We start from the raw sequence: 14,899 nt of genomic DNA on the forward strand, positions 1-14,899 counted from the left end.
GCAGCCTGTGTTTCGAACTCCCTAAATTGAAAAGAAATAAACATGTGAAAAAAGGAGTTACGAAGCATCATGAACTCTAGGATATATTTCCACTCTCCAGGTTGATGTAAAGTAATACCATTTTGAAAGTGGTTACAATTGTCCTTTTGAAGTCAGTCTGATGTCACTTGGTAGGAAGAAATATTCACATATTAAGTATAAACATTTGCACTTGTTCTCTTCCAAATCTACTTATGCACAGATTTTATTTGCAACAGAAAAAGTATTTGTGGTTTCTTTACATAGTAAGTGCACGCACGTTGCACACACCACACACACATTCCCCTATACATTTAGAAATAAAGCTGTCACACTTCAAATACAGTTGAGACTTTAAATGCATGCTTAACACTTTCACTGTGGAAGCAGTTTCTTATTTTTATTCCAGTCCTTTAGGTATTCTGCCCCAATAAACAATTTGAAAGACTGGAATAGCTGCAAAACCTCTCTGTGAACATTTTCCCCAAGTGTAAATTATTGGAAGGCTGCTTATATAATTCATGAAAATCTTTAGTCTTGTGTCCTTTTAATCTTGGTGAATCCATCGTACTGACAGAATTCTGCTTTTAGTTTATGCTTAAAGATTGGATTTATTTCTTCAGCTTATCATGAAGAAAGAGAGAAATGAAATTGTACTTTCAGATGGATGTAATTTAGCTTCTGCACATATTCGCTGAGGTTTAACGCTTCTATAGTTTTCACTCTTGAATTTTTCCAAGCAAAAGCTAAACAGGGCAATTCTCTCCATGTAGTTCTGGTGGTTTTTGGATAACATTACCTTTATCTTATAAAGTTCTCATTCCTTCTCAATTTCTTGAGTATTGTTTGACACTCACCCTTCCCCTATCTCCATGTGCTGAAAACTACCACAGTTTATAAGAATTTTAGGACTACAACATGGATACAATTATTTATTTATTTTTCTCTTAACATTCCTTTATTTTGGGGTTTCTATCTGCAACATTTTGGGCCAAATCACTTCAACATGGAAAATGCACAAGTTTTCCTATCCCTTCTTCTGTCCTACTGCTTGCAGGCTGCTGAACCAGTTCTGAAATAGTGTTGCAGAAAGAAAAACAACCAAAGAAGCCTGAGAGTCTACTAAGATGGCCTATTGGAAGAGAAATACGGCCTCTGGCTGTCACCTGTTGTGCAGACTCATAGAACTTGAGTGTTGGAGGAGCCTCAGAAGTTGCATTCATCTGCTTCTTCCCTTATCCACTGCTCCTACCCTGGGGAAGGCACCTTATCTCTGGACCCGCAAGGCTGTTTTAATGGTCTCCTGACTGTATCCTGTGCTCCCACTCTTGTTCCCCCTTCTTTCCCTCCGATTTCCATTTCCACAAGCAGCTGGACTCATCTTTTAAAAATATAAGTAAGATTTCAGTCCACTGCTTAAAACCCTCCAGTGGTTCCCACGGGCTTAGACTACAACTGAGACTGCTTCTGCGTGTCTGGCTCCTGCCTGGCTCTGTCTTGCTCTCATGCGCTCTCCATTGCTCACTATACCACGGCCACACTGGGCTTCTGTCCATTTCTTGAAGGCTGACCTCCTTCCCACCTTAAGACTTCTGCCTGGACTGATTTTCCCCAGATCCTTTGCATGTCTGGTTTTATTCTATTGACCAGCTTTCAAAAAAAATTTTTACTTCCTTAGAGAAGCATTCTCTGACCAGCCCATAAAAAGGAGCACCCCTCCTTTCATAGCAATACTACTACATCACTCTGTTTTATTTTCTTCCCCATTTACAAATGAGTGAAGAGCTTTTATAGGGGTTGAGGGATTGGGGGGCATTAGCTGTGTTCTTGCAATCTTCTTGAGCCAAAGGTCAGCCACGTTTGGCTAGTCAGTGTGAAGGAGGCCTTATGTGTGCCCATAGCCTGCGACTTTCAGGCTACACAGTGTGTCTACAACAGTCCTCTGCTTTACTTGTCCAGCATCCTGACCACCAGAATAAATACAGACAAGACCCCTTGTTCAAACACAGGCAAATCAGACACTTACTTATAGTGGATCCAGACTCAGGCCTGTTCAGGGAGCTGATGATGACAAAGCCAAAGCCTTCGTTCTCCTTGCGGTGAATGACCACGTCACTGGTCTGCAGGCTGTGGGAGGCAAAGCCTTCAGGAGGAGAGGCGTTGCTGCTGGGGGCAGCGTGGTTGCTGTTGGTGTAGGTTGCGTAGTCACTGCGTGGAGAGCTGTGGTGGGTTGATACAGAGCCTGGACTCCTCCCGTTCTCTGGGCAGGGCTCCCCTGGAATGCATACCATACACAGCCGCTCAATCATTTGACAAGGGTCTTAATGCATGCCTCCTGTGTACCAGGCACTGTCCTAGACACTGGCGTTGTTACAAGCCTGGTTGACTGGCTGCTCTTTCCCCTACATACACAGAGCATTTGAAAGGCTACCAACCTAGGTATGGAGCCCCCAGGCCTTGGCCCAGTTTAAGCCTTCATAGCAAATAAAGGCTAAACCCCTCATCAGCCTCCTTTGTGCTGCTACTTATTTATATGTTCTTCTTGTGAACACTGCAAACTCCTGGGACAATGCCAAGTTTGAGATAATGAGCTTCTTAGCTGTATAATAATTATTTAATGAAGATGATCACAAAACAAGTATACAGGATCCTAAACTGTATGGCACATAAGAATCACTTAAAGAACTTGTAGAAAATATACATCTTCAGGCCCCCCCATGGAAAAGTTTTTCAGTAGGTCTAGGGAAGACTGGGCACAGGAATATGGATCAAGTTTCAAGGCCACGCTGTGAGAAATGCTGCTGGGGATGTATTTTAAGTAGGGCTAACAGCCCAGGAAATGTCTGTGTAAAGTAACCTATCATAAATTTTTCTAAAGAGCTATAGTTCTATTTTATGATATTCTGCTAGCCTAGAAGTGTTAATTCGCTTCCTGTGTGTAGGAAATATACTCTTAAACGTAGTTTGCACAGCTTTTTGTATATCAACCATATCTTAATGAAGTAGTTTAAAGGAACAAATAAATAAATTGAGGTTTTCATTGAAAAAAGTAGTTTGCTTGCTCTAGGATCAAAGCTAATAATGATATCAGACAAAGGAATTACAAATTTTAATCTCCAAGGAGGTCTTTTTCATTTACAGTCCATAGTATTATAAAATATACTATATTATCAACCAGATAAACCAAACCAATACTTTCATGAGAAAGCAGGCATGTTTACATGGAGAAATGATAGAAAGCTAGTGGTGAAGAGAAAGCAGGTTTTGAAATAAAAGTTGATCTGTCATCAGAAAGAATCAGAAGGAATTTTGTCATTTTAATTTACTAGCTAGGTATTGGCACTCTGATGGAAGGATCTCATGCAGGCACCTAGGATACTGTAATTAGCAATAGACTGTTTCATCTCCATCTTACAATTTGATTAGTGTATTCAAAAGATGTTTATGGAACAGAGGAACAATAACATGGAAAATAATCAGCATTAATGATTCCTTTTTGGATCTCTACATATGGTCTCCTATTTAGAAATGTGGAAGTTGTCTCATATGGCAAGTTAAAAATAATTAGCAAAAGTTCCAAAGAGGGCTCTCCACTTTATAAGCTACAATTCATTTTTGAAATGAAAAAGCCAGAGAGAAAAAACAGAAGACTACAAGAGATGTTTTGTTACACTGATACCTAAAGAAAGAGCTGCCTTTATTCACATACTCAGATTAAGAAATGGGCTTACAAAAATGTATTCATTTCTTGTTTGTAATCACAGAATGAATGAGACCTGGGCTGCTATTTATTATTATTTAGTAAATTTGATTTTTCTTTAAGATCTAATTAATCAGGTTTTAATAAAAGAAAAAAATGGATGCTTTTTATCTGTAAGAAATATACTGAGGTCCTAAAAGAACAGAATGTCAATGTCAAAGCCTTTCCCTCTTTTCAACCAGAATTTAAAACTTCTGCCTGTAAAATGTATCCTCCCTGCTGGAAAACATCATCCAAAGACAAGTTGTTATTGTCTTTGTGAAACACATGTCCTTTATCAGTCCTTGTACAAGTTGGAAATAAAGTGATTAGAGATAGGGGGAAGAAAAACAAACAATTATTATGCTGCTAGATTAAATTGAAAATCTCCCCGAGTTATTGGACCGAATCAGTAACTAAATGTCATAGGCAGTGACAAGAGAGATCTCATTTTCTGGCTGTCACATTTTAGGGGGTTGAGAGCAGTGGTTGTCAGTAAATCGGCAACAAAGAAAAATTATCTCTATTTCCAGTAAACGGCTGGGAATGGCTTTGCCATAGGTTCTAGAGAGAAAGAAAATCATTGAGTAAGTCAACATGAGTTGTCTCAGGGCAAGTGAAAGAGTCGAATACATTAATAGAACACTTTGCTATTGCTTTTGGACTTTTCTTTCAATCCCAGAATAAAATTCCTTATCTTTAGCAAAATGAGGATATTTAAAATCAGAGAGTTAAGAAGATTTCTAAGTTGTTCCTGGGCTTGTTCTGGTTCCCCGACACTTGACAATGGGTAGCATGGTTGCTTTTGAGGCAACTCCACATCCTTTGGCTCTGGATCCAAATGAAACTGTCTTCTTTCCAAAAACCCTTCCTGGGTAGGGGATCAACAGTGTTCTTTTGGAATAGTATAGTAAAACGTCATAAAGGGACTAAATACCACGTACAATTTTTTTGTCTTTTAAATGTACTAATTTTCAGGATCCCTGACTCATTCTTCTGTCTCACATATCAATGGGTACACAAAATTCAGTCAGTATCTGCTCAGGTCAAATAATTAATTTTTAGGTTAAGTTTCCATCTCATCCCCACCAGCCATGCTGGAAATCACTGCTGTGCTGACTGGGAGAGGGTCTCCCTTTGGGAAGGTGGGAGTTGCTGACAGTGCCTGCCAGGGGAGACGGCTTAGATGGGAACAGATAACCACTGGCCGGGGGCTGCTCTGGGTTTGCACAGTGCTGGCTTGTACTTTGTGTAATAATTGTAAAAACTAATTTCCAATGTTTATAAATAGGGAGATTTTAGAGAAATACAGATTTCTAGTTTCTCTTCAAATATTTGGTGTTCATTAGCTAGAGCTGTATATGGTTTGCAGGTCACCACAGTCTTGACCACTCTCCAGTGCTCTTGAAAATACCTTATTTATTTATTTATTCGTTTACTTATTTGTCTATTTTTTTATAGAGTGAGTAATCCACAGGCCCAAAGGGACTTATTCAACTGGAGCCTTTGTTTCCCTTCTGGACCACACATTAGATACCAGGACTCTAGGATTCTGTGGCCACATAGAGCTTGCCTGCTTCCAAAGTGTGCCTGGGCCTCTTATTGTGACTGTCTCCAGAAGGATGACAGCACTGCAGATGGGCATATTTTTCCCTGAAGCATGGCTGAGGCGATGGGTTATGTGTGTGGACAGAGCTTGGACACGTGGGCTGGGGTATCTGCGTGCACGTGCACCAGGTCCCTCACGGCACCTCCTGGGGCAGGGGGCAGCCCACAGGCTGTGGTCCTGCAAATGTCAGGGGCTGGCCTGCCTGCAGGCATTAGTGCAGATATGCCTGGTTTATACTCATCGAGGCAGACAACTTGTTTAAATGGTGACACGCTCACAGACAAAGAACAAGGGAAATACATTTAGAATTGACAAAACGTGTAGTAACCAGGGGAGGCACTAGCATCCTAAACACTGGCTAAACTTTTCACCCAGCTGCCAAGAACACCTTCCTTTCTTGGCATTAGGCCGAGAATTAGACTTTGCATTAGGTGTTAGAGAAAAGAAGCTGATAGCTTTAAGACTGACTCTAACATGCTTTGATTAAGTCATAAAACTTTCTTTCATATAGATTCTAGATTTATACTTTAGGAAATTCCTCAGAGACACTGTCCTCTCGGGTGAATGGTGTGCATTCAGAATAATGTGCCATTAGGTTCAATGGCTCAAAGCTGAGCTACTAAACATATAAATACTTGTTTTGAAATATTTTTTGAAATTAAAGGCATGCTTCTAACATCCTTGGGGAAAAAAGCACCTAAATATCAGAGCTATTGGCACGGATAAGACATTGCCTCTCAAAACTAGTTCAAGGTGCCAGATCCGTGTTAATTACCTGGTAAATAAAATTGGAGATGATACTGGATAGTTTCTCCCCTTACTTGACAACTTCTCACTTTTGAGGATCAAATCTAGCTTGCCATTGCCTAATTGAAAATTTTGCCTTTCTATCTTTGATGTGTACACTTTTTTATAATTTAATATTTGGGGCAAGTTGTGTTATCTTCAGTTTTTGCCTGGTGTAGCTAACCCGTCTTTATCTCCTGTGATGGATGTGTCCTCTTTCTGGAGCATCAAGTCAGTGCCCTCTGTCTTCTGAGGTGGGCAGAGCATTGGTACAAGCTGAGGCAAGGATAAGGCCGAAGGGGGTAACCCTTATGCCCTCCCTTCTTCCTAGTCCTTTCCTCATAATACTGCTCCTTTGTGCAAGAAGGTGGCAACACTGCCCCTCTTTCTGCTCCTGTCTCTTCCCAAGCTGATTTCTCACTTCCCTTCAGCTTTGAACCATCTCATCCTCCCACCACCTTTGCTGTACCTCCCATTGCCTTTGCTTAGGAAAGCATAATAATAATAATGACAATAACAATTCTTGAAAAGGCATCTCCATTGTCATGTCCATTTGTAGCTGTCCCTTCTCACTTCAGAGAAATGGCAGCTATGAAGAAAGGTCATCTTCTCATGCCTTTTTTGTTTTTATCTTTTCCTTCCTGTTTCAAGGCATTTACTTTGCTATCAAAGTATCCTTTGCTGAACTTAATCATTTTCAATACTGACGAAGCTTTCAAGGAAGAGTGGGCTGAATTAACTTGGAAACTCTCCTGGTGTGAATGAGCAATCTGCAGCGGAACATTTTCAAAAATTAAATGCACTTGAAACACACTCAAAAGCCTAACTGAGTAAAGTTGGTAAGAGCTGCAGCAAAGAGCATCTTTACGGAAGTCACATGATCCACAAATTGCAAGAATACATTTTTGCAGCATTTGGCACACACTCGAATAGCTTGGGCTGATTAGAACAAAATTTAATTTGCAATAATAAGCTGGTGGCAAGGGGAGCATGAAATTATGTGGGTGCATTGGTTTTGCACTTTGCAGTATACTTCCTTGTAAATCAGGTATCTTTTTAATTTATCTTTAGGTTACAGAACATATAGCACAGAAAACTTTTTTATTAAAAATCACTCTGCAGGGAGAGAGACGGTTAAATGTTAACCAAGCAAGCACTGTCTTCCTCCTGGCATCTCGCCCAAGGATAAGGCATAATTCAAGATGTTTTACTTCTTTGGGTCAAGTGACATGTCATGAATTTCTAAAGACGAATGGCACCTCTTAGCAAAACCTCCATACAATACAAGATATATAGTAGTCTCCACTGGTGAGGGCTGACAATTCTTCTGACTTGCCCTTTTAAATGACTGCCCTTGCTCAAAGTCTAGTTTCTAAAGGACTCAAAAAGAAAAGGATTTTTAGTCTGACTAATGAACCTTATCCTCTCTAGTCATTCACAGCCTGTCATTAGCTGGTGATCCTTTTTTTGATGCAAATACTACAATAGCACATATGGAAGACTCCTTACAGTAGGGAGTGACATATGCCAAAGGTTGGCCTAACATACTGGGGTTGGGGATGGTGGTGGCGTGGGGAAGAGGACTGAAAGCGGCATAAAGAAATAAGCTCTGACCCTGGAGAAGAGTCCATCTCTGCATTGTCACTGGCTCACTGTGGACTACTGGGCAAGCCACCAAACCTCTGGGTCTCAGTTTCCTCATCTGTAACAAGAGGGAGCTCTCACATTGCTCAGGTCCGTCCTAATTCTAGTGTTGATGATTCTGCATGACAGTATGAGGGCCATCAAGGGGCTGAGCAGAGAGGCCAGCAGGCTGCAGGGACAGAAGGTGACAGCACAGAACAAAGGCTGGGTGGTTCTGAGGGAAGAACTACAATCCCAATGTTGCTGAATGCTCAGATTATATAAAATAGTGTAGTGCTTGTAACAGACAAATTCCTTAAAAATATAACTCTTTTTTGGGGGGGTGGATATGGTGAAGAGAGATAAATTGAATCATATTATGAATATGAGGGCCGACTTTGAAAAGTATGTCTTTGGTGGATTCTTTTATGAAGCTGAGAAAATGGTTGTAAGGGGAATAATTACTTCTAATTTATCTGTTTCATAAGTTTAGAGCTATATGAATTGCGTTTTTTCAGAGCGAGGTACAGCTGTATTCTTCTATATCAGGGCAACAGTTTTATTGTTACCTTTTATCAGGCTCTACAATGAAAGCTCATTTTCTATCCTGGTTGCTTTATTACAGCATCAAAATGTTGTGTTTTTTGGTTAGTAAACAAAAAGAGGAACATTTTCAAAAGGCATATTTTCCACTGCTATAATGCTCTTCTTAGAACTAGCATCTACCAAAGAGCAAAGAGCATAAATACCATAAATTAGCCCCAGGCTTTGCCACCAATTTTTCATGACTACATTTAAAAGATAAGCCTTAAGGACTGTTTGGATTTTTTCACTAATGGGGTGAAAATCTGGACTTTCAAAATCATAGTTACTTTGGGAATATCTAGGTTGTTTCTTTCTTCAAATAATATAGAAACTGATTTAAAATTTTGTTTCAAGTACCCTTACCGTGTCTCACAAAAAGCATCTCCCCACCTAAGCCCCAAATCTTGCTGCGGACTCCAGGTACCTACCTCCACATAGCACCTTTCTTCTCACAGTGAGGTTAACCTGCCCGTTGCGGGCTGCGTGGTGCATAAGGTCGATGACATAGCGGTGGGTCTTGCCGGCCACTGGAATCCCGTCCACATAGACGAGCTCGTCTCCCGGGTGTAGGCGGCCGTCTCTGTCAGCTGAGCCCATGGCAATGACGGCTCCGATCAAAATCTAGAGAAGCAGTGAGAAGGAAAGGACATTCACATTTCAAACCTTTTCTTTTCTTTTTATATACATTTATGTAACTCGTGGAAGAAATTATTCTCACATTCTATCCCTTGCCCCAAACCTGAACATGCACTTGAAAAGTGTAAAATGAGAGTTTGGAAGGATGCCCTTCCAACTCTTACAGGTTGCTTCCTCCTTTCTAGAGAAATAAATGTTTTGAAATGGATGCTGATTGCCATGAAGTTTGGGGGACACTTGCTTCCTGGCTCATAAATTGTCACCCTGAAGGAAAAGTCTAACCTCCCACAGTCAGATGTTAATTGGCCACTACTTATGAGCTCTCAATGGAAACAAGGTGGGGATTGAATTCTGGCTCCACTTCGTATTTGTGTGGCCTTGGGAAAGCCTCTTATCCTCTGTGAGTCTCAGTCTCTTTACCTGCAAAATGGGAAAATAGTAATGGGGCCTACTTCGTGGAGTTATTGGGGGAATTGAATGAAATAACTCATGCGAAGCATTTAACTTTTTTCATTGCACACAGTGAGTGATCAAAAAGAGCCCAGGGGAAAGGAGATGCTGTACTTTATTAAACTGATAAAGCTTTAGAAGTTTTTTTTTCTTTGCTTTGAAAAGCTGGAGGGTAAAGAGAAAACAAAACAAAAAGCAAAACTCAGAGTTGGCTTTTTCTGTCCAGTTGGCTTACTCGAAAAAAATCTCAGTCAAACCTCCAGATTTTTGCTCTATTCTTTCAAAGAATTCCTTCAGAGCACTGCCCTCTGTGCCAAGGACATTCCCAGTTCTGCCTGTCCCCTGAAACGCTTCTGCTGTTTAGGTGGCTCCCATGCCCGGAACTGAGGAGGTACCCTTCTGGGAAATGCGGTTACTGCTATTGCTGCTGTAATTCTCCGAACCAGGGGCTGTGATGAAAGGCAACACATAAGGTTTCCCACGTCTCAGTAGAAGCACTCAGTTTAGTGTTCATCAGCAAGGCTTTTTTCTTTTTCAGAGGAAAAAAGAATATTAGTAAATATTTTAGTTTTGCTGTTTAACCTACAAACAGTACTTCCAACTCATGGACAATAGGTCCCTTTTCCTCTGCCAGTGGCTTAGACATACAGCATCTGAAGGCAGAGCTTACCATTAGCCTGACGACACTACAGAGCCTTACTCTAGGTTTCATTTTAAATGCTTATAAAATGATCCCTTGCTCACAGATCAGTTTCTTTCAGGCACGATAATTTCTTTCAAATCCCCTATCTGTGGATTACAGCTTCTCGGCTTGCATGTCCTCAGGTGTGGCAGCAGAACGATTCCTTAGCACTTAGTCACATTGCTCAGCGTGCCCTGTCAACATGACAACCAGATCCACATGCCAGGACTTCTCAGGTATAGGAAAAGTTATAGTCTGAAGGACCTCACAAGCCTTGGCCCATCAAGTAGCTCTCTTTCCCCATAGGAATGAAAATCCCCACACTGCTACTGCTTTCCCCCTATTCCTGGGGGTTGGGGTGGGGTGAACGCTGAATATATTAGTGCTCTTATGAGTGGCTCATTATCGCCTCACACCTCCTGCACCACAAGGCTCTTCCCTGAAACCCACCGCACACATTTGCTATAGGGCAGCAGTCGGGCATGCTCTGACATTCTCCATTTTCCCTACGGTCATGCTGACCTGCATATATGAGTTGCTTTATAAAGATGTTCCAATCTATTCTTCAAAAGGTTCAACCCACTGAGCAGTGTTGCAAAGATTTGGTAAGTGCTTTGTGCAAAAGCCAGTTAAAATAAATATTAATGCTTCTCCACTGCCCATGAAAAGCCGCATTTAGTTGGTCTGGCCCTAAGCAAAGGCTTCAACCTTTAGATTTCCTGTCCATGTTTAGTGGGCGAGTTTATACCTAATTATAGAGGAAAAAAATTTCTTGTGAACTTTTTGAGTGAATAATTATCAATTTTAAGGTATAGTTCTGATTTTAACTGATGATAGAGAAACAAAAAATAGAAGTTATAACTGAGAGAGCCATAGCTGCTATTGGGCCCTCTACAAAAATATTATAGTAAAGGTAAAATTTCACATTGGAAAATTGCTGTTTCTCTCTTGCCATAGGAGGACAGCAAGATAAACAGCAAGATATACAGATATTCTTGAAGTTACATTCTGTGCTGGCAGTTTAATATCTTTTATTAGAAGGAAGAGCCCAGCAAAACATATGCTTTTCTGCAACAGTGCTGTGATATGAGGTGCTCTCCTTATTGATTCATCTATTCAACAAATATTCATTAAGCCCAGGATACTCTTAGGTACTAGGAATCCATCAGTGAACAATAAACAAAAGTTTCTGATTTATAGAACTTCCATTCTAGTGGTCAGACAATCATAAATGCAGCAAGTGTGTAAATCATACGGCATGGCTATAAGGCCATGGAAACAATAGAGCAAGGTGGGAGGTGTCAGTCATGTGGTAGAGGTGATATTAGAGTAGGTTAGAGTAGGCCTCTATATATTTATTTCTAAATAAACAGCAATTCAATTACTACTTCAATGGAATATCTAAATAAATAGTATATTCAATATAACACTTTGTTATATTTTATTATATAGTATTATATATTATATGTATGTGTATTATCATATGATTACATTATCTTCCACCTTATTTCAAAAAAAGGTTGCCATAGATATTAAATAAACTAGAATTGAGCTGAGCATGGTGCACTGAGAAGCATCAGAGATGCTTGTCCACTGGCTCTCCTGTGCAGTTATGTTGCTCCATCCACCTGCTGGATCCGCTGCTGCCTTTGCTGCGCAGAGCCGACCATTCGCACCGTCACTACCTCCAGCTCTCATGCTGCTGTTGCTCCCTAGCCTGTGGCATCTAGCTGCTTTGCACATTGTATTTCACTACTGACACACAGATAGCTCTATGTATTTTTCTATTCAGGAAAAAAAAATCACAACTCTTCTTTTCTTTACTTCGAACATGATTTGTACACTTGATGCATTCTATTATTTCCCATTTGCCACCATAACTGTAGGGACTGAATAATCTATGATTCCTTCTTGCACTGTAACTCATGCTGGCTTCCCAGTGTACACACACTCTCATGTTTGCTTAAGCTCTTGAGAACATGCCTCGGGATATCTGACCCTTAAGTCAACAGTTCTCAGACTTCAGGGTGTACAGGAATCACCTGGTGTACTTGTTAAAATAGTTCTGGGCCTCCCCGCCCACAGCCTGATCTTGCAGGCCTGGGGTGAGGCCTGATACTATGTCTGTCTAACAAGCTCCCAGGAGTTGTTCGATGCTGCTGGTCCACAGATCAGTCACACTTTGAGTAGCAAGGCTCTGATTGTTCCCACCTGGTCCAATGGCCACAGGATCTGTGGTCTCACTGGCTACTTCCCAAGTCTGCTGAGAGACTGTCTTCCAGGTGCAGGGCCTGAGCTCCGTGACCATCATAATTTGGTCACTTCCCAGGTCTGCTGACCCCCACGCCTCCATGCTTACTTAGTCTGGGCTCCCCCACCCACCAGGCCACATTTTCCTTCTGGTCTTGCTGACCTCTGGCTACACTGGCCGGTGAGGCTTCCCAGCCTTGCCGCATTCATAACCTCCCTCTAGCCTCACTGGACTCTTCGGCCTCAGCTGACCCTCAGTCCCATTCTTCACCTTTCTCTTCTCGGTGCTCTCAGAAGAGCTTTTTATCCCATCCCCATTGTTTTGGCCCTAAAGGAAGAGTTTTATGGCAAAACAGATCAAGAAAGACCTTTCCCATGAACAGCTGATCCATGGCCCTATCTTTCCAATTGCCTTGTCTAAAAAACAAAAGAAACAAAACAACTCCACAACTCCACTTTACTCAGGCTTTGAGGGCACAGGAAAAAACAGAGCATTTGATGTGAAATAACAGCAATTCATGTTCAAGTGGCCAAGATCCCAGTAAGCCACGGGGAAAACCCAATACTAAAAAGAAAAAAACCCAACCAAACAAGACAGACAGACACAAACAAAATCAAAACCACCTTTGCAGTCCTTTTAATCTCTTTCACTCTTTCCTGTACTATCCAGCATTAGTCCAACCCCAGTAGACCTGCTCTGCAATAATTGTAGCCTGGGACAACTTGACCCTGTGGCGAGCAGGTTTCAACCTCTTTCCTTTGGAAACTTCTCCACCAGTTTGTCCCAGACTCCTGTGCCAAGGAGCAGGTCTGTCATCATCTCTTTCTTTGAATGGCTTTTCTCCACTGCAGTGTTTTGCGGATCTTTCCATCCTGATGCCTTTCCATCTCTTTTCAGCTCACAGCTGGAAATCCCATTTTTGTTCCTTTATGGCAATTTTTCATTTCTTTCTATTTCTATTGTTATTTAACTGTGAAAAGTATTTCCTCTTGCAGGAAAAATGCCCATACGCTTTGTGTGAGTTGGAGTCCTGCTGTTCATTATTTGCTAAAAGCCGTGCTGTCATGTTTAATGTACACCCTGGGATGTCAATACCATTTTGTATATGTGGAGGCAGAAACCCATTTGATGTACTTAGGAGACCTCCTTTAGTAGGAGACAAAGTCACCTGACACGCCTCTCCCTTTGTAGCACACCAGCAGCTAAACGAGGCTAGTGCATTTTGTTTGTGTGTTACCTCCAGACTTAGACTGTAGGAAAACAGGAAGGAAAGGCTTATGGGAGATCTTTGCAGTAGACTCACTCTTCCTGACATGGTCATTCTGAGGTACGATATTCTGGTTTTCAAAATTCATTTTCTGGCTTTGCTTGCTTCAGTGAGATTTAGGCGTCTCCTTCATGGCTTAAATGTCAAAACTGTAACTTGCAGCAGGAGTGTGTCTTAAATCATTCAACTGAAGGAATAACCCAGAATAAATCTAAATAAACGTAATAGGATAACCAGCAATCCATGTAATCTGAGGAGGCTTATCATAAATATTTGATGCCTACCCACTGGAGGGGAGGAAGGATTTGGGAATGCAAAGCTGATATTCAGAAGGGTTAGGAGCCTGGGAATCTATGTACAAACCAGGCAGAAGGACGTCCTAAGGCTGAGTGGTGACCATGGCTGCGTGAACACACCTGAGCTTCCTTATGAGCAATACATGTTCCATCTTGGTAACAATTCTATTGCTCCTGTGCCAGGCAAAGCCCAGCACGACCACTCTCTTCTTGAGCCAGCCAAGTCTATGTTCTCCCCATGCCTCAGTCATGCAATCCCTTCTACTGCTCACAGAGGGGGCAGTGAAGATAATATTAATATTTACCAAATGGGGTGCTGGTTTATCCCCAAAGCAGACAAAGCATGAGCCTAGGGCTCCAGCAAAGTAAGAATTTCATATGTCAAAGACTGTATTAAAGTAAATGTCATGGGAAGAATTGGAACTTTGTTGCCTTGCCTTACATTTATTTTATAGTTTAATCTTTTATTTGTATTTATATATGGGAGAAGAGACCTGATACTATTTTTAGTTCTTATGGTCTATAAAGATCTGGCCCTGGTTGAAGCTCCTTTGGTATAAAATATTCATCTTTCCAATTTCTTTTATTTAATCCAATCCTCTTGGATGGGAGTCTCAAAGATAGTAGCCTAAATGAGTAACACAGGCATAAGGGAGTCTGGGAACTGTGGCCAGGCTTAGTCTAAACGGGGCCACTGCTTAGTTTCAGCCAGTTGTCATGGAGAAAGGCATGCTCAATGTTGCTAGATTTGTTTTTTAAGACAAGATGAAAATAAGAAAAATTTTAAATGTGAAATTAGTAGGTGCTCAACAATTTTAAAACACTGAGGGAACTAAACAAATCATGTTGTAGGGCTGCCAGGACACCAGCTCTGCTTCTAGAACTAGGCCACTAATTCTACAGAGGCCATCGAATTTAGAGGCTCCAGAAAATGTAAACACCAGATCATTATTTTTT

At 41.2% G+C, this 14,899-nt stretch overlaps 1 protein-coding gene across 1 annotated transcript in view; it reads right to left on the bottom strand.

The window, feature by feature from the left end:
- Positions 1–14,899, bottom strand: part of MAGI2 (membrane associated guanylate kinase, WW and PDZ domain containing 2) — an 836,940-nt gene that overhangs the window by 76,230 nt on the left and 745,811 nt on the right. Inside the window, exons 14-15 of the mRNA XM_045564147.1 lie at positions 8,789–8,981; positions 2,045–2,293 (exon numbers count right to left, since the gene is read on the bottom strand). Coding sequence (XP_045420103.1) covers positions 2,045–2,293; positions 8,789–8,981 — 442 coding nt within the window. The remainder of the gene's footprint in view (positions 1–2,044; positions 2,294–8,788; positions 8,982–14,899) is intronic.

This window comes from Lemur catta, chromosome 11 (assembly GCF_020740605.2).
Source record: "Lemur catta isolate mLemCat1 chromosome 11, mLemCat1.pri, whole genome shotgun sequence".
Taxonomy (NCBI): Eukaryota; Metazoa; Chordata; class Mammalia; order Primates; family Lemuridae; genus Lemur; species Lemur catta.